Here is a 26,461-nt window from a genome sequence, read left to right as displayed (position 1 = left end):
CATACAGATATATACATTGTATAATAAATAATATTTATAAAAACATAACATTTACGATTATAAAATAAAAAGGGAATTATTCACTTTAAAACATTTGTACAAAACTTTGGATATAGCGGGGAAGTGGGGGGTTGGAGGGAACTGAACACAGAAAGGTAGGCCCAGGTAGGGAGGGCTGAGACAAATGCAAGCTGTAAGCTATGTCACAAAGAGAGGACAGCCTATACACTACTGGGTAACTTGTGTTTTTGCTGTTGAATATTAATAGGAAGCAGGTGGGACTATCAGAACATGTTGTGTGGAAACCTCTTAAAGTTTGTTCCACCATTGTGAAGAGCCATCCTGCCATCCATCCATCCATTTTTCCACTCACTTCTGTTTGTCACTGGCAGCCATCATGCGCACACACACATGTCCACATCTTGCACACATAAATCATCCAGCTCCTGATGAGGTTTCCCAACCTTCTTCTGCTTAATGTTCCCAGAATCAGAATTCAAGAATCTACATGAACTGGAAGTCTTTCCTGTCCACCCCAAAATCACAGCTATTTTTCCTCAGTGATCTTAAACTCGTTTCCTTTTGTTAAAAAAAATTACATGTCAGCGTCAACTGGGAAGACATCCGAGCCTCTGCAAAAACAAAATTTTTGAGTAAATTACAGCATATTGTTCTTCCAGTATCTCCAAAACCAAAAGAGCAAGGCAGTTTTGGGGTGTACTGACAAGAGTACAAGTTCATAAATCAGGCTTCTTAAAAACCTCAACTGTCCAACTGAGGGAAAATATGGAGAGAAGGATAGTGGAGGATGTGAAAGCCAATCAGAACTTACTCTGCGCTCTGGCCTCCACGTGTCGTCACATGTCCCCCGTTTTCTTTTTACAGTGATAAAAGAAAGATTTGCTTCAGACAAAAGTGTCTACGATGGGCCTGATGAATGCGTGAAGTGTTAGATAAAAAGATTTCCCAACAATCACTTTGCTCATAAGACCAGAATTAGTATTAAGCATGCTAAAGCTTGTCTCAAGTTTGATGCATACATTTATAATGAAACAGCCATAAATGATCTTCTACTCATAATTTGAGCGCTAACTTTCTCTGGTTGTTTTCATCACAACGCTCCTTAGATTGAATAATGTATGACTGTGTTGCATCTCAATTGTGGAAATCATGAGCAATTTACAAGTTGATCGAGCCCAAATGCAAAACAAAGTCGTCATTCATAAGAACTGCTAGCTTGCAATGAAAGAGAATTTGCTCGCATAAACAATGCTCAAATTTTTACCACCTGGAGTTAAGTGTAACTGAATAGTGCATACATATACATGTGTATGGTGGTTAGTTAGTGGAATGAGCATGCTTGTTCACACACATGCTGCATACCTCCAGTCCCAGCCCAATGGTAATATTTCAGAAATGCAGGGCTATAAAATCAGGCTTTAGCATATATCTTCCAGGCTCCCCGGCTGACTGGTGCAGTAGAGTCAGTCAGCAGGGAGTAGCAACACTGAGGATTTCATCAGCTCAGTAGTTTACAAAAGACAGGACTGTCGCACTTCCAACACCTTCCTGCTGTTTTCAGTTCAGTAGTGATTCCAAAGTGGTTTCCTGGGGCTGCCGACGTGTTCAGTATCACTTATGACTAAGTGACGGTGTAGAGGTTGGTTTAGTTTAAAAAACAAACAAAAGGTAAACCAGCCAGACTGGCCAGAGAAGTGAGGTGTTAGTTAGAAGATGCTTTTTAATCAAAAGCAAAGAGTCTGAAAGTGTGTGTGTGTTTTTTTTTTTTTTACTGCATTAATCTCACAGGTAAAAAGTGTTACTGTACATGCCACAAACATTGTGTTGGCATGGAGGGGGTAATAAATAAAGACAAGGGGGAAGGGAGGGTCAGGGGGGTCATGGCCCAATGCTGCAGGGAAAGGAACCAGGGGAAAGTGGCACAACTCTAGCTTCTTCCCATGAGAGCAGACTAGATCCATCAGGTCAACACAGGACACATTCTAGTCAGATATTATGGAAATGGTTGTAGTGGTTTGGAAGACTGATTCTAGAGAAGGGCTTTTACAAAAAAAGGGTATAGAAGTATCCATTACTGATGTGCCATTGCCCATTAGGGCCTGAGTGTATGTGCTGATGAATATGTTTTTGTGTGGGATGCAGAGTGTGCAATTCTTGGGAAGCAGGGGAATCGTGCAAGAGGAGGGGCGTGGAAGGGTGGGTGGGCAGCACTTGTAGTTGAGCAGTCAGTTTGCCTGAAAGCACAGGCCTGTCTCACTTGCATGTGTGAACGTCGTAGACGCGCACACACTCCTGACAGCTGACGTAGCAGCACCAGTGGAAGATGCAGTGACACTTCTCCTTGCGTTTCTCAGTCCGGGTGTTGTGGCCACGGCCGCAGCACAGCAGGTCGCAGCCCTCGATGCCATGTGACGACACGTTGCATGCTCGGTCGCGTGTCCCAAAGGAGCCGGTCTCCGGATTGGGCTCGCAGAAGTTGGGCGAGCCCTCGTAGTACACCAGGTCACGCTCAGTGGGGTGCTTAAAGAAGTTGTACTTTACTCGCAGCGTCTCCACCCAGCCTCGTGACTCGCGGTGCTTCTCCACCACCATCTCCGAAGCGCTGTCGTACTTGTCCTTCAGGTAGTCACCCAGCATGCGGAAGTCTGGCTGCGCCCACCAACATGTCTTCACCTCGCAGCTCCCTGACAGGCCGTGACATTTACAGCGCAGGTGCATGTGGTCCAGGATGGTCTGACAAACACAGAAAACACTTTTATGTTCACTTTGTACCAATGTTTAAAGCCAAGATCTGTTCTAAACTTGACTTAAACTTAACTTGGCTGTAATGCCGTTCCTGGATTTTAAAAAGCATGTACATATTAAAATATTATCTGCTAACCATTTGCACATTTCCTGTCCTAAGAGAAACAGATTCGGTACTCCTAAATATGTCTTAATATAAACTTAAAAGTGGATTTTTATCAGTCAGGCAGTCATCCAACATTTTTAGGTTTTCATAATCCTGATGCCTTAAAGCACTACTCCAGTAAAAATTAATCTTTTGAGTGTAAAGAGTAACTGCCTGTAGGCTTTGAAAGGTGGCCAAATCAGCTTGGATTCACAGCAGTTAAAACGGATTAGAATGGCACAGTTATGGCAAAATGTTTTTTGAACCTTCTTAAATGCGTGGACCACTTCTCCACTGTGGAGCCATATGTTCAGTGCTCCCGTAGCCAAGAATCCCCTTGATAGACTTAAAGCTTTGGAGCTGTGAGGTGGTAAGTAGTTGACAAGTTTCTGTCAACGTTTTGATAAAAAATGTTTTGCCACGGGAATCCACTTTACTGCTGTGCACCCGCCATCCTTCGGAAAGAAACAGGCTACAAAACTTTTGGAGCCGCCTTTAATGCCATACAGGTGGTGAGAATTTGATACTGAAAAGGTAGATTTTGGTTGGAGTATTCCTTTAAAGTGTAATTAACAAAAATGTGCTGGTCTGTGTGAGTGTATGTGACTCATTGCTTATGGGGCAGTCAAGTCAGTCACCACCAAGCAAGATCTATTGGAATTTTGTGGTCAGAAATGTACAGGAAATTCAGTAATGCGGACTAACAAAACCACTAAAGACTTGCAGAGCATGCCAAGAAAAACAATATGCCACTGGCTGCAATTTATTTAAGTGTCATGCAGCTGTGAAGTACAGAGGCTCTGTGCTGCTGCTAATTCCCTCTGAAGTCACTGGCTCACATTATGAGTGTGCTGCCGCAGGGCATATTTTACCTTTGTATTTTGATTTTGTTGTGTTTTAATTCAACAGCTATATTTAGCTGCAGAATTCCCCCGCTGGGGCGGAAGGCAGGTGGCTGGGGCACCTCTGGGTGAGGAAGGGGAGAATAGGGGGGGTTGAGGTAAGGTTGGATGGACTAGTGACATCACACTGTGAGCTTGTCCCAGAGGCCCTCGAGGCTAAATAATGGAGCGTGAGAGGGCCAGGTGGAGAGGAGAGGAGAGGAGACTCCTGACAGGACGGCTGTTCAGTTAGCTCCTGTGGTCTCCCTGGCTGCTCCTGTGTGCTCAGATCAAAGGGCTGTCTTGTTGCCGTGTGGTCCCTCCATTTGCCCCTCAGCAAGCAGCCGGGGAGCCTATTTTCTCCAAGCGGTGACAGCAGCCAGTGATGTTTTAAGTCTGAGCTACTTTCCTTCACTCCCCCTCAATTCACTCGGGTTATTTGACTGGCAGGGAATTTTTCATTGGGATGCAAGGCATGAAAGGCGAGGTGTGGGGGCAAGGCGGGAGGGAGATGTTGCTTAGATGAGTAATTAACCAGTCATTCAAAGTCGAGTGCTCATATTCAAGTGGAAACACAGAAATGTGCGGACAAGTCAAATACCAAATCCCCAGCCGTCATGAACAATTACTTACCCCAAACAGTAATGTTTGCGAGATAAAGCCGGTAAATTTGCAAGACAGTCGAGTCATTGTCCATTGTTTACTGCACCGCGGTTTCAGTTTTTCCCCTTTGCTACAAGTTATAGTACAATGTGTGCAGAGGTTGCCCAGTTAATGTGATGTAATACGGTGCTGTGAAGCACTTTCATGCTACAGTGCTGTAAAAAAATGTGCTCAACAATGGAACCTGCTTCCACATATTCAGTACATACTGTAACTATTAAACCACTTCTGATTGATCAGTGTAGTCTTGTGGTAATCAATTTGTTCACTATCTGGCCAAAAGTATGTGGACTTCCTCTATTTTGTATGGTTTGTGCTAGGCCCCTAAGAGAGAGATCTTAATGCTACAGCAGACAATGATATTTTGGACAGTGTTCTTCTTGGACAGTTTTAGGATGAACCTTTGTGGAAGAACTTCGCTGGCCTGCAAAGAGCCCTGATTTAAACCCCATTCAACACCTCTGGGAAGAATTGGACACCAACCGCGAGCCAGGCCTTATCATCCAACATCTGTGGCTGACCTCACTAACGTTCTTATGACTAAATGGTAGCAAATCCCAGAATCTTGTGGGAGACCTTCCCTGGAGAGTGGAGGCTGTTTTCGCAATGGAACGGAATCAGAAGTTCAACATCACATATGAGTGTAATGTTCAGTTGTCCACATTCTTTTGGCCAGGTAATGTATTTCAATTTGAAAACAGAAACCTAACTGCACATTTCCCTCATACGCGGCTAAATGTTTTTACCGTGCGTCCTGCCTCATTGTTGTGACGGTTCATCGCAGACCGAGCGTCTGGACGATTCTCTCTGGCGTCCGCGAACTCCCTGGATACCAGCACTCCAAACTCTGCATCCTCACTGCAGCCTCCCCACTTCCAGCCCTCCCCAGGAGGTCCCTTGTGGTGGGAATCACAGCCGCACATGGTGGATGTGCCCTCAGCACAGGAGCGGGTCACAGCAAATGCCACGCCTGCTGAGGCTATAGCGTGGACAAATGCTGACTCTCTGGTTGCTGAGAGATACAGAAAAAGACAGAGAGATAGAAAGTGTGTCAGTCTTGTGTTTAACATGGACAAGGCAATCTTTACTACTGCCAACATCCAGACAGGGTTATTGAAAAGGATACCTCCAGGCAAAAACCTTTTAACACAACACTTCATCTTTGAGAAGCCACATTTATGTACCGGTATTTGCCACTGTGAAAGACAAGAAGCCAATAGGAAAAAACTCTAACCCTCTCTTATTTTGAAATATGTAAACATGGTTCATGGTTCACAGTATTTATGTATAATCATCAGCGATGAGGAAGCACATACTACAGGACACATGAAGGAGCCTAAAAGCAGAGTCCCTGCAGTGACATCAGCCCATTGTGGTTGTGTCAGGAGGGTCCAACGCTCAGTGGGATCTCAGTGACCCTCTGTCATCCCTGAGGTGTGCTGCTTTGCATCTGGATAGTGTTTCAGGAATGTTGTCACCCCCCCCACCCATCCTGTTCAGAGCCCAAGGCCTTCTGGTGAAACCTAGCAGTGTGTCGACCTGTTTCTTTTTTACACAGAGGGATGGAGTTACACCTCCTTTGAAGGCAACAGCTTATTATGTAACCAGACACCATTGTTTCACAATCACAGCACACTTACCGTGGCTCACCAAATACACTCCACTAGTATGAAGGTATTTTTGTGTCTTTAATGCAAGCAAAAAAAAAATGTTTTGAGAGCATATTTATCGCACTGCAATCAAAAATTAAGTTTGTAATTAAAAATAAACAGGCCTTTTTTTGTGTCACGAAAAGTTTAAATTGCTAATTTGTCGTTATTGATTGCAAGTTAAAAAGTTTTCCTTGCAAGTCAGAGAGTTTTGCAAGTGAAGGTTTTGACAGTCGAAAAAGGTCTAAATAAGAGATTCTATTGGTGGTTTGACTGACCAATCATGGGTTTGCATCGAACGCATGGCCACGCCCACAATCCCCTCGCTCCGACGGCTCCGACCACTTTCTGGAGACAGAGGTGTAGCCTGTCCAGGCCTTTTTATATACAGTCTGTGGTACAGGCTAGATGGAGGTAAGTTGACATTGTGTTGCTCATTTCAATAGAAATGCTTTTTAAATGTAGTATGACATGATTTAATGATCAGAAAAAGGTCACAAAGTCTATTTCTGTCTCCTTTTTTTAGAATGACATGTATAACAGGTAGCTAGTTAGCCGTCCTGGCATGAAGCTTGACTGGCAGTAGATTTGTGCACTCAGACATGACGAGCTGGGCTAAGGTTAGCTACTCCTGTTTAAAACACATTGTACATGATATCCAGCTAAACTAGCTTTTTGTGACTGTGGTAACTGAAGTTTATGGTCACACAGCACTGTAATAATGCTAATGTTATATTGGAAATACAGACCGTTATCTAGATATTTTGAGGTGCTGTTGCCTTCTTATGTTTTCTCCTATAAAGTTAGATGTGACATAGAAGAATTTATTACACTCATTTATTTTACACCCATAGTTGCAGTGAGGATCATTGGTGACAGCTTGTGTCCAGCATGGTGGCCAGAGAGCTTAGGAAACATCTTCACCCTGCTGGACGGCTCTTGGTCTGGTTGGCTTCTCCCCTTCCTTTCCCCTCCCTGCAAAGAGGTGCACCATCAGATGTCCTCATCATCCACTGTGGCGGCAACAGCATTTAAGGTTAGCTCATTAACTAGCAAATTAGCCAGCATTAAGCAATTCCAAGCTGTGCTAACATAATGTGAGTGTATGTTAGCCGTAGTTTTTAAACCAGCATGCACGGAAGTCAAGACGTAATACAGAAGTGTTATAATTTAGAGTGATAATACTTTTGACAAGTAATTGGCTTTACTTTGCATGGTACTGTAACGGGGTGGTCAGGGAGATGAAGGATTTGCGGACACTATCAGAATCAGTGGCTGTACCTTAAGACTGGTAGCAGGGCTGTAGGGCGAGTTATGTAAAGCTAGATTAGCTAGCAATATGTGTGTGACAGGTGCTTCCTATTTTGTGTCTTCGCTCTCCGGCTGCACTTATTTCTAACCTGTCATCTGTCTCTCATGTAGGACGTGTGACGGCCCCTGCTTAGTCTACTTCTACCTGATATGGAGCGCCTGGGCCCAGTTTGCTACAGGATATAAAAGTCCCACATTCCATTGTGGCTGGCTGTCTCCCTGACAGCACCTGCACCTTACTGCTTTGCTGAACCATTGTTTTTATTTTTACTCCACACCTAATCCCACAGTATATGAACACTACTTATTTTCCACTGTTACTATCCAGGTTCCATTATCATAATTACTGTTACAACTATTACACATTTTTATTTATTTAAGTGTATTAACTGTCCATTATTTCAAGTCATACAAAACAACAATTTTAACCTTTTTACTGGTGTTTTCATGAATGCAGGATAGGATTTTATAATAATGAGATGGTATTTATAGTATTGGTATGTATGGTATTTAACATGTTGAATCTCTTTTTGCAGAAAGTAAAAAATGGAAAGCAAGAGACCAGTGTGAAATCAACTTAGAAGTTTTATAAATAGCTTCTCAATAAATAGTTTTGAAGCTCCCTAGGAGGTGTCATTTATTGTGACCTCTGAGAAGTCTTGTAGATATTGCACAGGTATTGTGAGGCTTTACCCGTTTAGTGAGGCAAAAGGAAAAAAACTAAATCAGCTGATAGAAAGCACCTATTAATCAGAGGTGCACATCAGCTGATTGTTTGTCTTTGCCTCCCTGTTAAACCTTCATGATAGTGTATTTGCCTGAGAAGACCTCAGAGTTTGAAACATTGCAATAAATGATACTGCCTAGTGGGATTCATAATTACTTAGAGTGCAGGTCATTCTTATTTTTTCACTCTAATCCCTTTTATTCAGCACTATGTGAGCATAGTTTGTTGGATGTGCAAGTTTTTGTGTTTGAACTACACAGTACAGTATATCAGAATGTGAAATCTAGCTAATTTGACATCTTTCTGTTGGAGGGTCGTCACTCTCCATTGTCCCCGCCACATCTGCCGAAGCTTACCTAATGTCATGTTCAAACAGTCATGGGAGGTCTTGGGGGGGATCTGGGTTTTAATTTCATTTTTTGAAAATGCGATGGCTGTTCAAGCAGTTGCTCAGATCACGGCTGCCTTGTCGAGAAGAAACGGAGAGAAAAAACTGAAAAAAGCAGCCAAAAGGAGGCAGAGGGAGAAATTGTTAAGAGCAGGAGGTAGAGGTGAATGTTTGTCTTATCGTTGTCCAGCAGACTGAGGTGCGACAGCGACAATAACAACACTTTGTGTCACAGACGAAAACAGGATCTTCATGCCAGGGTGCTGGAGGTAAAGTCGGTGCAGGTCGTCCTCCATGTTGACCAACTTCATGCTGATGACCTCCCGCATGCTGCTGCCGCCACAGTGGATGATGAGGACATCTGATGGTGCACCTCTTTGCAGGGAGGGGAAAAGAAGGGGAGAAGCCAACCAGACCAAGAGACATCTGGCAGGGTGAAGATGCTTCCTAAGCTCTCTGGGAACCATGCTGGACACAAGCTGTCACCAATGATCCACACTGCAACTATGGGTATATGTGATGGCCTAAACCACACAGGTTAACAGCCAGCAATGGTAATACCGCACACAAGCTATGTTTTAAGTACACAAGTTAAGTTATTTTTGCAGTTGGCCACACCCAAATAATTCATGATTTCAAAACACAGACCACATAGTTTATTTCAGGTAAAATATACATTTATTTGCTTTAGCCATACACTGTTTAAATGGAGTGCACACATTTTCATATTGTAGGGTTATATAAACATTTTCTGTTCTATTAATCATTGTTTCTTTGTTACCATGTTGGAGAGAGGTCTGTCCTGGAGGAAGAAAGGCATGGCCAAGGGTGGAGGACTGTTTTATCCAGTGGCCTGCCAATCAAGCCGTACCATGGGCTGCCATGTTGGAGGGGGATTTTGGGTTTAGTTTGTTTTACTTTGTTGTCCATTTTGTTTTCCCCTTATGTGTAAATTGGTATGGCCAAGACACTATATATGTTCCCTTGTGTCTCATTCATTTAGGTCAGTTTGTTCAGTTCATATCCTGTTTTGTTGTATGCTGTTTTGCGTATAGTTCTATTTTGTTGGCCTCTTTTATAGGCCTAGATGTTAAGCTTTTGGTTTCTATTCAACTTTTGGGGGGTAAATAAAAAAAACAAACCCTGTTTTTGAAGAAACTCCTGTTCTCCTCATTGCGTGACTGTTTGGTCCCTGACAGTGTAAAATAAATGAGTGTAATAAATTCTTAGTCACATTTAACGTTACAGGAGAAAATGTAACAAGGCAGCAACACTTCAAAATCTCTAGATAACGGTCTGTATTTCCAATATAACATTAGCGGTCTAAAGCCTATTACAGTGCTGTGTGACCATAAACTTCAGTTACCACAGTCACAAAAGCTAGTTTAGCTGGATATCGTGTACAATGTGTTTTAAACAGGAGTAGCTAACCTTAGCCCAGCTCGTCATGTCTGAGTGCACAAATGCACTGCCAGTCAAGCTTCATGTCAGGACGGCTAACATTAGCTACCTGTTATACATGTCATTCTAAAAAAAGGAGACAGAAATAGACTTTGTGACCTTTTTCTGATCATTAAATCATGTCATACTACATTTAAAAAGCATTTCTATTGAAATGAGCAACACAATGTCAACTTACCTCCATCTAGCCTGTACCACAGACTGTATATAAAAACACCTACACCTCTGTCTCCAGAAAGTGGTCGGAGCCGTCGGAGCGAGGGGATTGTGGGCGTGGTCATGCGTTCGATGCAAACCCATGATTGGTCAGTCAAACCACCAATAGAATCTCTTATTTAGACCTTTTTTGACTCACAAATCTTTTCCACTTGCAAAACTTTGTAACTTGAAAAACTTTCTGCCTTGCAGGGAAAACTTTTTAACTTGCAAAAGTCTCTCACTTGCAAAACGGTTGAACCTGCAAAACTTTCTGACTTGCAAGAAAAACTTTTTAACTTGCAATCAATAAGGACAAATTAGCAATTTAAAGTAAAAAATTTAAAAAGACACAAAAATACCTTCATACACTATAGCTCTGTAGCTCTGTTATAGAAAAACACACACACACACACACACACACACACACACACACACACACACACACACACAGAGGTATGGGGAGGTGTCCATCAGCAGTGGCTTGACTTTTCAAGAGCATTGAGTGACCTGAGTTTCTGATATGCGCAATTGCATGATATGACTTTTGAAATTTGTATGAACACGACCAGAGAATTAAACCTTGTATTTTACAGACCGCTGTGGCTACTAAAGCCAGAAATTCCTCAGCATTTCCACCGCCAATGAGACCCAATCAGACTACTTTACAAGCCACAGACAAAGTTTACTTGTGTTTTGCTGGAAGCTAGTCTCATGTTCCCACCCTGAATGTGTTTGCCAGCAAAGTTACAACATAAACATACCTTTTTATGTTAGGTATTATTATGATGCAACAATGATCAATATCTGTGCTGTTTTATGAATATCACTAAAGATAAATTATTTTTTATGTATCTATATTTCTGACATTTCTGAGTGTATATATGCTAATGATTTGCAGGGTAAAAGGATCATCTCGTGGTCTTTTGTTGTGAAAATGTAAAACAGATACTGAAATAATGTACTATATGTTCAGTATTATTTAAACAATAATGCAAAGTGTTATTTTTTTAGATGGACAGTATCTTATTTAATCTAAACACTGAAATAGCAACTAGAGTTTTGTGTGTCTGGAAACATTGTATTTTTACCATTCACTGGTAGTAAAAGGATACAGTTTTGTTTAAATCTCCAGTGAATCCTTGCATGATTGGATGACACACAGTCCTCTGGTTCGGCATCCCTGCTCGCCCTGGCAAGCCTAGCTGGGCCCTCCACAACAGGGGCCTGTGAGCCCTGGGCCCCTGGAGCTCTGGCTGTTAGCCAAGGCTAGTGCTGCTCCTGCTACCTGCTGGGCCCATCAATCCGCCTTTGTTTTCCTTGTGTCACACTGTATTATCCACACAAAGGACCCAGCGCCCCCACAGCCCAGCTCTGCCCGGAGCTGGCATTCCCTAAACCCCCCACCCCCTACCACCCCATTTCTCTCCAGCCACCGCTCTGCCAACACCCTGAGCTGAAATCCCATACACCACCACCCACCACAGGACCTCAAACCCCCACTTCCTCCAGGAATCCACCAACAGTCCCACCATGGCCAACACACAGCTTAAGGTGGCTGGTGCTGGTGGTTGGTAGCTCTTCCTTCCCTTGCTCGAACATTTCCATTCATCACTACCAAAGTGAGATGCTCTTCTTCCCTCCTTCCTTCCTTCCTTTGCTTCCTCATCCTAAAGTGCACACCCGGGCTAGCTTGGGAGAGATCCCCTTTCAGCCTGTTTTCATGACAGAGTCAAAAGGGCGTGTGAATGGGGCGTCCGTGGGAGCTGGACTGTGTGAGGCGCGCACTGGTCTTCATGCACAGTAGGGGTTGAGCGGAGCCCCCCGGCCCTTTTCTATTGCCTGTAATCTCATTTGGCCTTCCCTCTCTTTTATTTGACTGAGGAGCTTGGACTGCTCACACTGCCCATTTCTGCCCAGATTCCTTCCCCTCTGACATACAGGGTAATTCATTTCCAATCAGCAGCCTCACTCACGACACACAAACTTCTTCCTTCTATTATTAGGGACTGCAAAGCCTTAAGCGGGACACCTGTGCCTATTGTTTCCCACAGTCAGGTTTAGTGTGGAGATATCTTACAATAAGTATTCTGCGTGTGAAGCACCTGATGGATGTCTCCAGTATATCAGCTGTACTTGTCAGGTTTCGTTGACAGATTTACCGCATTGACCCTCTTTCATGTAAGAGAGTGTAAACACAGTTGGGAAAACCAAAAATAAGTCACTGACTGAAGACAAATGCGATATTGAAGGTAAAGATAGATGGAAGTTGAATAATGTGCCAGTACTTGTACCTGCAGTCATTTCTCACAGCAGCCAGGAAAGGTGTATATTATTGTAATTGCCATAGTTAGTCTTTTGTCAGCAGAAGCCCAGAGAACAGGCAGGGCTAACCCTTCAGGTGGAAACTGTTAAATGCTATGTTTTGTAAGAGTTTGCAATAGCCTCAGCTGTATAACCTTTACGGACAGGTGTTGTTTGGCTCATTTAAATCCTTCAGATACAACCCTCAGATACATGTGTACAGTACATAGTTACAGCTGTAAAGATTCATGGCAGCCTTTTTGCTTAACAATTTACCTTTATCTAGCACAGGGCCGAAGATGGCCAGGTTGTCCTTGATGGTGGTACAGTTCCATCGGCGGCCCCTAAACTGATGCTGGCATTCCTGGATCCCCAGCTTTACACCCTCGGCAACGCTAGGCATGATTTCTATGTAGTTACGACAGAAACGCAGTTGCTTGGGCACCAGGCCGGGGATAGAACCACACAGGATGGGTTGGGAGCCCAGAGACGAATACTGCTGCCCAAGGGCAAGGGACCTGTGACACACAGAGAGGGAAAGCATCATTTAGCGAGATCTGCTGGATAACATCTCTGCGTCTGTGTTAAGCACTCTAGGAGACTGAGAATAAAAAGAATTGCAACATGATCAGAAGAGGTTCATTACCGCAACCAAACACCCAACAGGCCATCACTGCAAATAAAAAACTCTTTACTTTTTAGGGTTTATTTTGAACCTCCATACGTTTTTGGTACTGGCTAAAGTGTCCATAGCACAAAAACCTGTTTCTAGTACTGAAAGCTAACATTGTTGTATCTCTGTTCAGATTAATAATCATCTTGTCGACGTATTCTTTGGCCAATTTATGCCAACATTTTGGACAGTTCTATTAACAGCAAAGTCTTGTACTGCTGCTTGTGTTTAGAAAACATTTAACATGTGAGAATTTTTACTTATTTTGTTAAATGAACATAAAGGTTCTGTGTCTGCACTGGTATAGAAACATTTCAAATTATAACCAGCCTTCGTTCTCTCACAGTTTTATAGGATGTGGGAAGTGAAACTGCTCATCTCAAAGTAAAAGTGTGTGCCCTCCCTGAACTCAACCCCACAATAGCAGTGATGGTGACCTGCCAGGGAGGCCCCCACGAAAGGCAACCTGCTCTACGAGCGGAGACCACTTCTGTATTCATTAATCTCAGGTTTAACTTTAAACGTAGCTCTGTGACAATGCATTGATTCATACATAAACGATACATGAGTGTTTAATTGATTTATGTGCTTAATATAGTTTATACAAAGAGCTGCTGTTTATTTTCATTTCTTTTTTCCACCGGGGGGAGGGGGGGGTGGAGAGCTAATAGGCCCACTTCAGGGCAGGGATACAAGCTATTAGCACTGACTTTTCAAAGTGTTCCCACTTGTTAGCATACACAGATCTACTGATCTAACAGATAATACACAAGAACCTGTCAGCTTAGTTTGGGAAAAGCCCCCGTACACAATTTCAAATATATAAAAACACCTGCCTCGGCAGTTCATCATTAATTTGTGGTTTGTATAGTTCAGGCTGATTTTTGAAGAATGACAGTGTATACAGCTGAGCTTTCTGGTGATGGATGAAAATACCATATCTGAAGCTATGTGCCTTTCCAGAAAGCGCATGCAGATGTGCCTATGCAGGGATTAATCACCACAATGAGACAGACAAGATCTGCTTGTGATGCCAGAAACCATTATAGTTTCATTCAGGTAATTAATTTTAATTGCCTTTTATTTCTCTTGAAATAAAAGACAGAGAGAGAGAGTGTGAGAAGACATGTTTGCCATGCCCATGTTTTAACATGCTTTTTGTGATGACAAGCTCCAACAAAACTGTATGGTTTCATCTAGAAGCATATGCAATTACTGTAGGATGTCAGATTCAGATTTCTTGTTTATGTATTTCTGGGCATAAAGTATATCCCCTGAAGAAACATACATGTTTCTGTACAGGTCTACATTCTTAAGAGATGGGCGCTTTACAATGGGTGTATGTGATTTGGGTGTTTGCAGGGCTAGGGATGTGAAGATGTGCTGCCAATTCAGAGAAAGGATTTATCAGTTTTAAGCAGACTCTCCAGCACTTGGCTGAGAGGATCATGGGGGAACAATTGACGCTGCTCAGATCAGAGCGCCACTCAGGATGACCTCAGGATCCCCGCAGGGTGCAACCCAATCATGGCAGCCACTGACTCTGACAGATGAGTGCTGTGCCCCACCCCAACACAAAAGTCAAGCCATTGAAGTCATGGGGCGGGGGGGGTAATTTCACAGCTCATGTGCGCTTTTGCTTTCTACATATGGCTACCACCAATACCCTGCCCCCGCATCCCAACACCATCATCCCCTCCCATACACTGTTTTTGATCTCAGGTGAGCATTGTTACAGCAGGTTCCCATGTATCAAGGTTTGCCAGTGGCGGTTACACACTGAGACATGAGGTTGGTCTGATGGAATTGACGATCACATACAGTAATCAGCCACTTGTGTTGTTGGCATAGGCTCCCTGACTGAGAGTGATAGACACATCAAATCTTATGTTTCAAAATGAAACCCTGTCTGATCACAGTTCCTCAAGGATAGTGCAGTTACATAAACTATTCAAAATTTCAAACACTGCTATGCACAAGGAAAACATGTCTCTTCTCTTTCATATTCAACTTGAAAACTGTTTTGCCCAATTTGATGTTCCCATGCAGAGTTAGTAATTTGATAGGGCTCATCAATCTCCGTTCATATTCTTGTCTTGAGTTTACCGAAGCGAAGGCTGCCACATTAGCTCATCTGCCAGGACCATCCCACCAACATCACTGAGTTCAAGTGTTGCTGACTTCACTCTGTCTGGTGACTGAGTGACTAAGGACCTTAATTACACTGTCTGCTAGCTTGGTTACTGCCCATTAATCTCTCAGTCATGGGATGGACCACAGTGGATGATGCCATGTAAAGAGCTTGGATTTGATCCCTGGTGTCACATGCTCCCCAACAACATCGTCGTTTAACTCAAAGGAAAATCTCTCTGGCCCAAGTGAGATATCTGTGTATTTAGAACTCTGTGCCAACCTCTGCTACATTTCGGGTTCTATTCAGGACACCTAAACTACTTGCCCACCTCTCTGACATACTGGCTTAGCCAGTGAATTTGGGATTTCTGATGGAATCAATTAGCTAACCGCATGGGACTTAGTGGTGGACATAGCATGTTTAGACTAAAGGCTGTGGATCTGCCAGTCTATTTGTCTTTGTTTGCAAAGGATGTGCCTCACTTGATCCATATGGACAGATGAGATGAAAGGGATATCTTTTTGGCTAGGTGCTAATGAGAGTCTTAACCCTGAGGGGTTATGAGGCGTATCGTGCAAACAGACACACACGCAGACTCATGCATGCAGACCACATGTGTGCCATGCTGATCCTGCCTGCTTTGCCTCACTTCTCGGAAGCCACAAGCAACGTGTCTCAACCGAGTGAGGGAGCAGCAGACGCAGAGACCTCCACAGAGGCAGAATGCCGGGGGAATCTGCTGCAGGGGACGAGACAAGCTGCAGAGCAGCAGCGAATGGCAGGGCTTGGCAGGTGCATGCCCAGGCAGGTATACACGGGGCCTCTACTGGCCTTGGGGGTTTACACCTTAGTTGGGGGTTTTCTCAGTAACCAAACTGGGCTGATGTGAAAGTATGATGGCCGCTGGAAACCACAGAAGTGAAGCAGGAGAAACAAACAGATTCTACCACACACCTCGCTGAAAAGTGGAAATTCACGCAATCAAGATTATAACACTGTCAACAAAAACTTTTGATTCAACAATGATTCACTATGCAATAGAATCACAACTACAATGTCTGCTGCTTGGATAGAAAAGTGAAGTGGCAGGGGTGTCTCTATTGCATCTCTCGGGGGGGGTTGTCTCCAAGGAAGCACAGCTTAAGTCAAGAGGTGAGTCAAGGACTCTTGTACTATCAGAAATATGTTGCAGCTGCTATTTTGGAAGGTCTGCATTACAGGGGTCAGTGTGTAGTGCATGTCTGTCCACAGATGAGCCTTCTTTGTTTTGACAGACTCCAATGTCCAGAGGCACAAAAAGTACCAGGTGACCCTCTGAACCTGTTGAGCAGAACATGACATCTGACCTTACTGCCTTTAGCCTGATGGCCCACAGAAACAGTTTGAAGTTCATGACCAGGGCCCATATGCAAGTTTTTAAGAGCAGGGGTGCTGATCTCTAGCTTGTTTGCCTCATTAATCAAATAGAAGATCATTATGATCAGGTGCCTGCTCATTCTCAGATTCTACAGTGATGTATACATGTGATCAAACACGACTTCAGTATATGCTGCCTGAGTAAAACTCTCAATTTTCAAAGTTATTCGGGGCAAACCCAATGCAGGATCCTTACTCTGTTCTGCAGGGTCCTGGCCTATGGTCCTGGCCCTTAGCATGGTGTAATACATTTTGGATACTGACAAAGTATCACATCGGCTTGAGACCTCAACTTATGGACACATACAAATGCAGATGGTACTACAACAAAAAGCACTTTGTTACATTGTACCTGTGATGGTCAAAAAGCGCTTACATTACTTTAAGGAACACATTTAGCATTTTATTTTCATAACCATAAAAGATGTAGCTTAGCCTCATTTAAGTCACCCTGCAACACATTTACTCTCCTCTTTACTCATCTGGAGCCACAATTTGAATTGTAAATTACAAGGTTAATTAATTAATTTAATTGAGCAGATCGTCCATCTTTGGTTAGAATGTGATATCCTGCAGCAAACAGAATACTTTTATTCGGATAAAGTTAGAAGCGAATTTGAGGACTCTGGAAATATCTTCAAAACAGTGGACAATGTTCTTAAACGACCATTTAAAAAAAAGACTATGTATTTAGCCTTCAGAAAAACAAAAACAGAGCTAGCTAAACGTTAGCTGTGCTTTCCAATTTACGTTCAAGTGTAAAAGTTGATTTACGCTACATGACAGCTGAACAAAGAATATCTCCTTTACCTTTTATAACTACACATTTTTCAAAAGCGGCTTTAGTTTAACAAGATCAGCTACTTTATAACAGACGTCAATATAAAAATGATGTTAGTGGCACTCTGACGTCACAGCGCACCTGCTTCATCACTGCTAGCTAACATTAACTAAAGCTTCATTTTCTGAAGAGATAGCTTCCAAACAAGAAGTTAAGTCATAGTTTGTTTCTTTGTTTCAGCTTATTTTCTTAAGTACAAGTAGCAATACCACAAAGTATAAATACTCCATTATAAGTACTCATACAGGCAGACTGCCCCCTGTTATTCATTGCAATGTTATATGGTAACAGCCAGTATCGATTATGGTGATCATTAATAGATGGACATGTCTGCAGCATTTCAATGTTGTAGCTGGTTGAGGTGGAGCTGATAATCGGCTAAGATACTGTGGAGTAGTTTCATTGATAAAAATGCACATTTATAAGTCTTAATCTACAAAGTAACTATTAAATACAGCTGTTAAATAAATGTAGGGGAGTAAAAAGTTCCATATTTGTAATTTGTAAATGTAGTGGAGTAAAGTCAGAAGTCCAAATTAACAAATTGGAAATACTTAAGTAAGGTACAAATATCTTTAAACTGGGCTTAACTGCAGAACTTGAGTACAGTTTGTATTTTGTTAGTTTTCCACCTCTGGTCAACCTTGAGCACTTGCCAGAAACGCAAACATTGAAACATGTTTTGTGTTAAGGTTGTTTGGATTGACGGAGTTAATTCAGAGTTTTTAGTAGTTTTGCGTTGTTAAAATGGAAACTAATGTATGAAAATAAAGCAGAAATGAAAAGAGAGGGATTAGAGAGCCTGTCACAATCCATCCCTCCATACATACATTATTCCTTAGGCACTGTTCAAAGGCTCATGGAAACCTGCCTGCATGTGTGAAGACAGGGTGAACTGCATGGTTGTGTTGCTACTTGTAAGTTCCTACTTCCAATAAGGTTATCACTAAGATGATGGCAAGAGGTGGGATGCTTTAATCGTATTGCCCATTCTGTGCAAACATTGGAAAAGTGTTAATTGTGTACCGGGCTTGCACCCTTGTTGCAGGACATGCTGAAAACTGCTGACACATGATGTAATTTTCCATTCTGTTTCATCACAAGCTGAGACACTGTCCAGACTATTGCTTTCAGGTCAAAAGGAGACTTAGGGCTGATGATGTATTCAACTGCACCTCATTTATGCAGAGCCGTAATTAGGGTTACCAGGATTTGTTCAACTCTAATGCTTTAATGAATCTCTCATTAGATCTTCTATACATCACTTTTATCAAAGAGATGTATAAAAACATTTAGGCTAGTTCCTAAATATGAAATTTCCTGTATTTCCTGTTAGGTGTACATGTTTAAAGCTGCAGCTTAATATAATAAATAAGGCCTTAGGATTCAGCCTTTACAAACGGATTTGATACTGGCTTCAGATTTGATAAAATTCTATTCTTTTCCAATGTATTTGGTGATTGGCGATGGGTGCCAGTCATTCTTAGCCATGTCTGAACAAGTTAACTTATTTCATTATAGAGAAATTAATGATAACTTGTGCTCGGTTTGTGCCCGAAGCACTGAGCCCCAAGTGTGTTCTATCGCTTCCTCTGTGAGAGCCAGGCTCACAGACTGTGAGAATATTGTTTGCATTAAACTCTAATCTACCTCTAATTTACCTCTATATGTTGATGCCGCAGCTCAACTTGTCAGATTTGCCTGGAGGACATCTTGTTGCTAAATGAGGCCCTCGCAGAGCAGTCAGAGATGTGCATCAAAAACATTGCCATCAGAATTTCGTTTATAAATCCCACAACAGAGTCCGCGGAGAGATAAAGACGCTCGAAAGAGAGTAAGTGGGCCAAGGAAAGTTGCCGGCTTTGCCCGAGGATGGGACTTTTCCTGGTGGAGGCTGGAATGCAAAGCTCCTGTCTGTGTTTTGTTGTCTTCTCTTTTTCTGTGGCACACTTTTGATTTGTAGTCCAACAGCTCCTGGCTGATCAGATAAAAAATGACAGGATCCAAGAAAAATGTTCCAACCTGTTCTTTTTTTTTTTTACCTCCTTTGCCTCCCTTCCTTTCCTCTCTGCAGACTGTTGCAAAGAGTGTGGAGTTGGGACAAGGAGCCCCTGCAGTCACATGTATGGAGACATGAAGAGGGAAACTGAACAGGGTGTAAACTTGTGAACCTGCCTGTCAGGAAGTGAATGAGAGCAGCAGTAGCTCTGCACAGAAGTGCACTGGAGAGTACTGACAAATGCATGTCAGACTGGGATCTTGGTGTCTTGGTCTTTCTGTAGGTGGACACAACAGAGTCTGAGTAGTCTTGAAAGGACAGTGGCTGGTTTGAATGAGAGTCTTGAGGGACTCTGTGAATGAACCACAACTCAAACAGTGTGTTGTTCCCTGCCTCTGCTCATTAGGGGCAACACTGTCGCTTGAATTGTCAGCAGTAATGCATTCTATGCAAATCACAACTCGTAAAGGATTGTCTGGAATCTTCCTTTGTATGTCTGGAATTTCTTTGTGGAAATTTCAAACACCACATCATGTCTTTAAACATAATTACAAGCCTAATTGCTGTTGACTTTCTCGTGCTTGGTTGATTTGGAAAAAACTTTTGAAAAAATGGAATGTGAAAGTACATTGTGGGGGATAAACCAGGTTAACAAAGCTTGCCAATCCACTGATTTCTCTTACAGGCAGTACCCTCAACAGCCCACACTGGTTAAGAGCCTAACCCCTATTCTGCTGATCTGCAGGTCCCCATCTTTATGAAATGAACATCATTATGTATGTTTTTGCACCTCCCATTTACCTTCGTATCCCTCAGTAGGTCTGGGTGTCTTAGATCGTTACTGTTTTGGTGCAGGCTTAAATACTGTATATCTACTGAACATTTCACAAGCTGGCATCAAACGTCTGACAAGATTCCCAATCTTGTTCATGTATTCTTTGATAAGATCATTCCTAATTTGGATATCAATTTTGCCAAATTTTCCTTTTTTTAACTTTGCTAAATAAAAATGGGTTTTGTTCAAAAACAGATCCATTTCTCAATTTTAAGCAACAAAAAAAGGTGTGCAACATTATGTCATTATGTATCAGTCATCTTTGTTGGTGACCTTTGTCCCATTTTTTTCTTATATGTAAAAAGAGCCCTTGCAGTTTAGAGTTGATGAATGGTGTTCCTCTCTTCCTTACCACACTGCATCTATTAATTGTTAGGTTGACCTGACCAGTGACCTGGGGGCTTTGGCTGAATATAGGCTGTATAAGTGTGATCTGCACATCTTTGTCACTGACCCTGTGTACCTATAACCTCTTTAACAAGCCATACAGGTGAGATCAGCCATGTAATGAAGACTTTAAATATTGTGTGTTTGTGCCCCCACACGTGTCCCCTAACAAACTCTTTGCCCCTGGCCGTTGCTGTTTTCCCTTTGAGGAACTGCCCTGGCCTGTGTTTTAGTGCAGCTAATAGCTGTGCACGGGGGGACTTTGTCATTTCCTACAAGAGCTCATTGCATGTCCTTTGATGGTGGGTGAAGATTAGGACTCGCCTTCGCTGCTTTGAAAAATCACTCTCCTTTGAACCTCCCACCTAGTTTTGGTTTCGACTGGATAATGTTATCCCACATGCTTCTTCATTGAAAACAGTCTTGTAATGTTTTGCAAAGTCAAGTGTTGGATCAGCACATGAATGTTACTCACACTGACAGTCAGTTTAAGTCCAGTTTTAAAAAAATGGTGAATGTGATGGGCAAAAGGTCAGAATATAGAAATGCATTAAATGCATCTGAGTCAAAAGACCTTTAATCAAATCAGCTCCTTGAGCAATGATGACTCATTATGGCCTTAATACTGTGGCAGTGCACCTGCTTAGGGCCAAGGTCTTAATCCTAAGTATAGGACACCTCATAGTCATACATGTTTTTGAGGAATTTACATTTACATTTATTCATTTAGCTGACACTTTTATCCAAAGTGACTTACAATTGCTATATATGACAGAGGTCACACGCCTCTGGAGCAACTAGGGGTTAAGTGTCTTGCTCAGGGACACATTGGTGTCTCACAGTGGATTTGAGCTCGGGTCTCTCACACCAAAGGCATGTGTCTTATCCACTGCACCATCACCACCCCCTTTCATATTCCCTGTGTCCCTGTGGATGTCACTCTTTGTGGAGACATTTCTCTCAAAATTGCCTTTGACCCTGGCCCTATGGCAGCCCTCAGCCATTCATAATGGAACCCTAAGGTTTCTTGTGAATGACATTCTTCTGGACTTTCCTGCTCTTTTCTCTACCTTCCACTGCCCTGTTGAGAATAATACCCAAACATCCTTGATCTTTTCACACAAGACGGCAGACAGAGGATTTTCCCGCAGTAAGAATCATTTAAGTGATCCCTTCTCCAATGGTAGGGGTTCTGGGGTTGAAGATTGGATTGACGATTGAAGGTGGGGGGTGTCACAGTCGGATAATGACATTCCTGAGACCCAGAGATGGACTCTAGAGCCCCATTTAAGCCGCTCAGGTTGAACTGGAAAGGCCTGTGTATAGACTGGGCTGTTTGGTAAAACTAGATAACTTTTTGTGAGATCTTTCAAGATGTGTGACACTGACATTATTGAGGCCACGGTGGTTCCCAAAACCTCTACAAGTTTTGCTTCAGACAGCAAACACAATTTTAGTCAGGAAATCGTATTTAGGTTCATACATGCTCCATTTATTAATTAAAGGGTGTTAAAATTGATTCACTGAACGCTTTAAGAATGCACAAAGCCTAATTATAGAATAGTATTTATATGTGTAATACCTTTAAAATAATTTTTTAAAAGAACTATTGACAGATGGCATTTCCTGTTTTTGTAGCAGTGACTGAATATTAACCAGTTATGACTGCTTTATATTTCTTGTGTTTCCCAATTAGCTTGCCTGACTGCCAATAATGTTGCACCTGAGTTGAAGTTAAACAAACACCTGTCAAGTATATTAATTTCAAGAAATACTGGTTGATCAGGACTGCATTGATTGCTCAGTAAAGCTGATGATTATCATAAAAATAGATTAGGTGTTGAGAACAGTTTTCCATGCTGCTGTTAACACTCACACAATCACTTAATTTATCTTTCTGTCTCAGTTTTTTTCTTTACCATTTCTTCTTTGTTTGATTTCATAACCACAGCGATGTAAATCTTAGCTAATCTTAAGCATTGGAAACATATTAAGGGAAAAGCAGAATCCATATGAGATGGCCTTACTTGAAATTACAATGAGGACCAAATAAATTTACGTGTCTCAAGCAGATTTAACAGTGATGTGATATAAACCATCACTGCTGATGCTCAATGGCTAAATTCAGCTGAGGTAATTCCTCGCTGAAAGTGACTGTCATCATTCACTTAAACCACTGCTGTTTATGCAAAGAACTCAAACATACTGCTGGCTGACAGAGAGGCTCAAGCTGTTCTGAACATAGTTGATGAGTTAAATCACACTGGTTTAATACAATACTAGCCATGCCGTATTAAGAACCTTGGGATTTAATAAGAACAGAATATAATGTCATAGTTATATGTTGATATTCCTCGATTATTAAACATAGGTTAAAAGGTGAAACCAAAACACAAGTCCCAGAACAGATATTTTTCATTTTCAAACCACTCAGAAAGGATGGTGTTGTCAGATAACTGGACAGAGACACCGTGGGACCTGTGAATTTGGTGTGGTCAAAACAAAGCTTTAAGCTGTCAAGAATTCTCTCAAAGCTTCATATTGCCCATTTTGTATAAAACTAGTGTTTCTCCTACATTCTTGCATTTCCAGAAAGCCATTTACTGCTCTGCCTCGCCTTTCCAAACCCACCTCATTAGCTTGCTATGCCTTTTTCTTTCTACAACACCTCATCTTGGTCCACGCATGTGTGCAAATCACTGGAGTTATTTATGCTCTGTTTTGTTTTCAACACCCCATCTTGTAAAAGCTAGGCTGCCAGGCATAAAGCAGTCAAAACTCCTCTTCCCTCCAACTCATCCCACCTTGGCTGGAGAATTTATGGCCATGTCATCGCCCCTGAGACAGAAGCTGAGAGGACCCTGCCTGAGCCCTTTCTGAAACTCTGCACCCTCTTGTTTGATGCACCACCTTATTTTGTCTCATTTTGGACATGTTCGACACCATGGGGTGATGCCATGGACAGCACTGTTTGACACCCATTCCTCAGCACCTGCCCAGTCACCTGAAGCTACGGCTCGGCTATGGCTTTTCATCTTTCCACTCTCCCAGTAAGCCCTTCCCCAGCCTACACTTCAAAATTTGTTAGCCAAATCAAAGGTGGTGTGCATTGTAATGGTTCGAACATTATACCAGTGTCATGTAAGCTCCTTGAACAGAACAGCTGCAGGTAATTCACACAGAGAGAATCCCAGGCTCTTTGTCACTGTTGTCTGGTGGTTCTTGCTGAAGCCAGGAGTGGGTGTAAAGTCCTCTTTGCCATTAACACTTCAGCCCTGTGGCCTGTGTGCTTGGCAGCTGCCTGCTCTGTAAATGAAACCAGAAGATGCTCGTGGTTTGGACAGCACTATGGTGGGACCACATGCTAGTTGGGCCACTAAAAGTGCAGTAGCTCTGACAAGTATTGTGTTGTGAGCCAAAAGAGCTTTGTCATACGCCTACGCAAATATGTCCAAAATAGAAGATTTATGTTACAAAAGAAGACCAGGAGCCATGAGGTCAGCTGCATGTAGCTGAATTTGTAATGAGATAAACCTCTAAATTTCAGTAGCTGGTGCCAAAGCGATCTGGGATAATTTAACAAAGAATAAAACCCTGCGGCACCTAAACATATTGTCTCCTGACAAATCCGTAGTGGAGGGGGTGAATTGTGGCAGAATTGAAAAGCAAAATGATGTGCTTAACTGTTTTTCAAAAAAAACAAAAGATTAATTTAATTACAGCTGATACCCCATGGCAGAATGCAAATTTGTAATATTTTTAAAATTGTATACAACTTTGTCAGTGGCAAAGAATTTGTGTTCAATGCATGTCGTACAGCTAGCAAAAAGAAAGAAGCCAAAAACAATTCAGATTCAGTTCACGGCATGTTTGGGTGCCGGCGGCCTGAATGTAGAACAGTGACACACAATAGCAAACAAAACAAAATGACGCTTGTCTTATAAGTCATGATTGTTGTACTTCCCAAGGCACTCCTAAAATTATAAGGCTGCATTTAAAGAAAGAAAGTGATTATGGTTTAGAAACAGAAGCCTTTTTTTAGGCTTTGTTGAGTTTTCATGAGCAACATGAGTGTTGTCATTGTCCCTAAGCGATATCACAATTTATGTAATAGTGAATGATACTGACTTACACTGTTGTGTGAAAATGCCTTGCAAGTCCTTACAGTGCTGTTGACAATTTATATCAGCATGGTAACCACTCGCTAATGTAATTTTTCTTAAATTAAAAAAGGAAATTTTAAATCATTTAATGGTTCCCAAATTGAAAATGTATCTTCTTCACATCACAACATATTCCAGCATGATAAATGGACCTGAGTGTAGAGGGGAAAAGAACGGCGAGCCTTTTCCGTTACACTAGTATTTGAGGTTAAGATTCTTTGGACTGGGCCGAAGAACATTTTTCCACGCAGTCAACTGAAAGTGCACATTCTGCCCTCTCAGACATGATCATTTGACCAAAAAGACTCTCTCTCCTTATGCATCTATAGGGTCTGATGCTGAAAGTGTGGATTTGTACTCACCACCAGATGGGATAGCCTCCAAGCACCCGTGAGCTGGACAACCACACACACATCAAATATCCAATCAGATACAAATCCATGAGGTAAGCCTTGTAGTGTGTGAGAGGGTAAATGGATCAATACATAGAACTTCCAGCAGGCAATAAAGAAGAGTTTCCAGGAAGAGAAGCTTTAGGGCAGCTTGATTGTTGAATGAGGGGAAGATTAAAATGATATTGAAAAAAATCTTCCTGCTGTTTTCCCCTCTTCTTTGAGTCGGGCCAGGAAAGTGTGTCTGTCTCCTAGTAGTTAAGAGAATAAGTGTCTCTCACACACATGCACACACGCTCCTACCCGTCCTCTCCTTCCCTCCCTCTCTCTGAGGTTCTTCCCTAAGGTAGATATCTTTTTCTCTCTCTCGCTACTTTTTTCTCCCTCAGGATGCCTCATCCACAGGCCCAATATTAAAGGGGGGGGGGAGGCGGGGGGGAATGAGGTTTGGAGATGTCAGCTGGCAAGCCAATCACAGGAGATGGCCTTAGGTTACGAAAAAAAAAAATTATTATTCGTTCCCATCTGTCAATCACACGCCACCCCCTGGTAATGTGGAAAAGAAAGGAAAGAGTGAAAAGAGGGAGGGAGGGAAATGAGAGAGGGAGGTATAGGGAGGGACACATGAAAAAGGTAGAGTTGTTACTCAACTTGTTTCATCCGTGATCATTGAAAAAAAATATTCCTCAAAGTGGCTGGAGGTAGGTGAAGGGATGTAGGCCAGCTTCTCAGCAGAAGACTGCAATACAGGGTTCACGCATACTGACATACATGTTGACACATTGATTTTGTGGGGTTGTGCCCTGACTAATTGATCCGGATATACGTGCATACAGTGTGCACGCACGTACACACACACACACACACACGTCATCACACGCATAATCACTGTATGCACTCAAAGGGACATATACAGTGAATTTTCTAAATTGTTGTCCGCCCACCCCAACAGGGGAGGACATAAAAGGGGACACAATAAAGCCATAAACTGTGGTGGTGGCTGGGCCAGGCATGCAGGGGTTATAAGCTTCAGCGGCCCAAAGGCGACACATTTTACATCAATACTATTGTCATTCTGATGGGCTGTGGGGTGAGCAGCCGTGGGACGGGGGACCGGGGGGGAGGGAGAGG

The 26,461-nt window shown here is 42.4% G+C and overlaps 1 protein-coding gene and 1 long non-coding RNA gene across 2 annotated transcripts; one reads left to right on the top strand and one right to left on the bottom strand.

Moving 5' to 3' along the window:
- Positions 1–1,777: 1,777 nt before the first annotated feature.
- wnt3 (wingless-type MMTV integration site family, member 3) lies at positions 1,778–25,613 on the bottom strand. Its single transcript, XM_038736666.1, has 4 exons — positions 25,301–25,613; positions 12,767–13,008; positions 5,202–5,467; positions 1,778–2,754 (listed from the first exon to the last, which is right to left on the bottom strand). The coding sequence occupies exons 1-4, from the start codon at positions 25,378–25,380 to the stop codon at positions 2,275–2,277; spliced, it is 1,068 nt and encodes a 355-aa protein (XP_038592594.1). The 5' UTR covers positions 25,381–25,613; the 3' UTR covers positions 1,778–2,274.
- On the top strand, positions 6,974–9,688 carry LOC119916607. The gene is made up of 2 exons (XR_005447117.1): positions 6,974–7,140; positions 7,527–9,688. It is a non-coding gene; the product is annotated as an uncharacterized LOC119916607 (long non-coding RNA).
- Positions 25,614–26,461: the final 848 nt, after the last annotated feature.

This window comes from Micropterus salmoides, unplaced genomic scaffold (assembly GCF_014851395.1).
Source record: "Micropterus salmoides isolate LMB-PRFRI ecotype aquatic unplaced genomic scaffold, ASM1485139v1 Ms_hic_scaffold_21, whole genome shotgun sequence".
Lineage (NCBI taxonomy): Eukaryota > Metazoa > Chordata > Actinopteri > Centrarchiformes > Centrarchidae > Micropterus > Micropterus salmoides.
The sequence above is the reverse complement of the archived record's forward strand: the minus strand, read 5'-3'. Positions and strand labels throughout refer to the sequence as shown.

What these genes read in the sequence shown, in the direction of transcription:
- wnt3 (XM_038736666.1), bottom strand. Translation starts at nt 25,380, where the DNA reads ATGGATTTGTATCTGATTGGATATTTGATGTGTGTGTGGTTGTCCAGC. An exon ending in GGAGGCTATCCCATCTGGTG is followed by an intron (nt 13,009 to 25,300) that starts GTGAGTACAAAT and finishes TGTGTGTCACAG; the next exon opens with GTCCCTTGCCCTTGGGCAGC. An exon ending in ACAATGAGGCAGGACGCACG is followed by an intron (nt 2,755 to 5,201) that starts GTAAAAACATTT and finishes TGTGTTTGTCAG; the next exon opens with ACCATCCTGGACCACATGCA.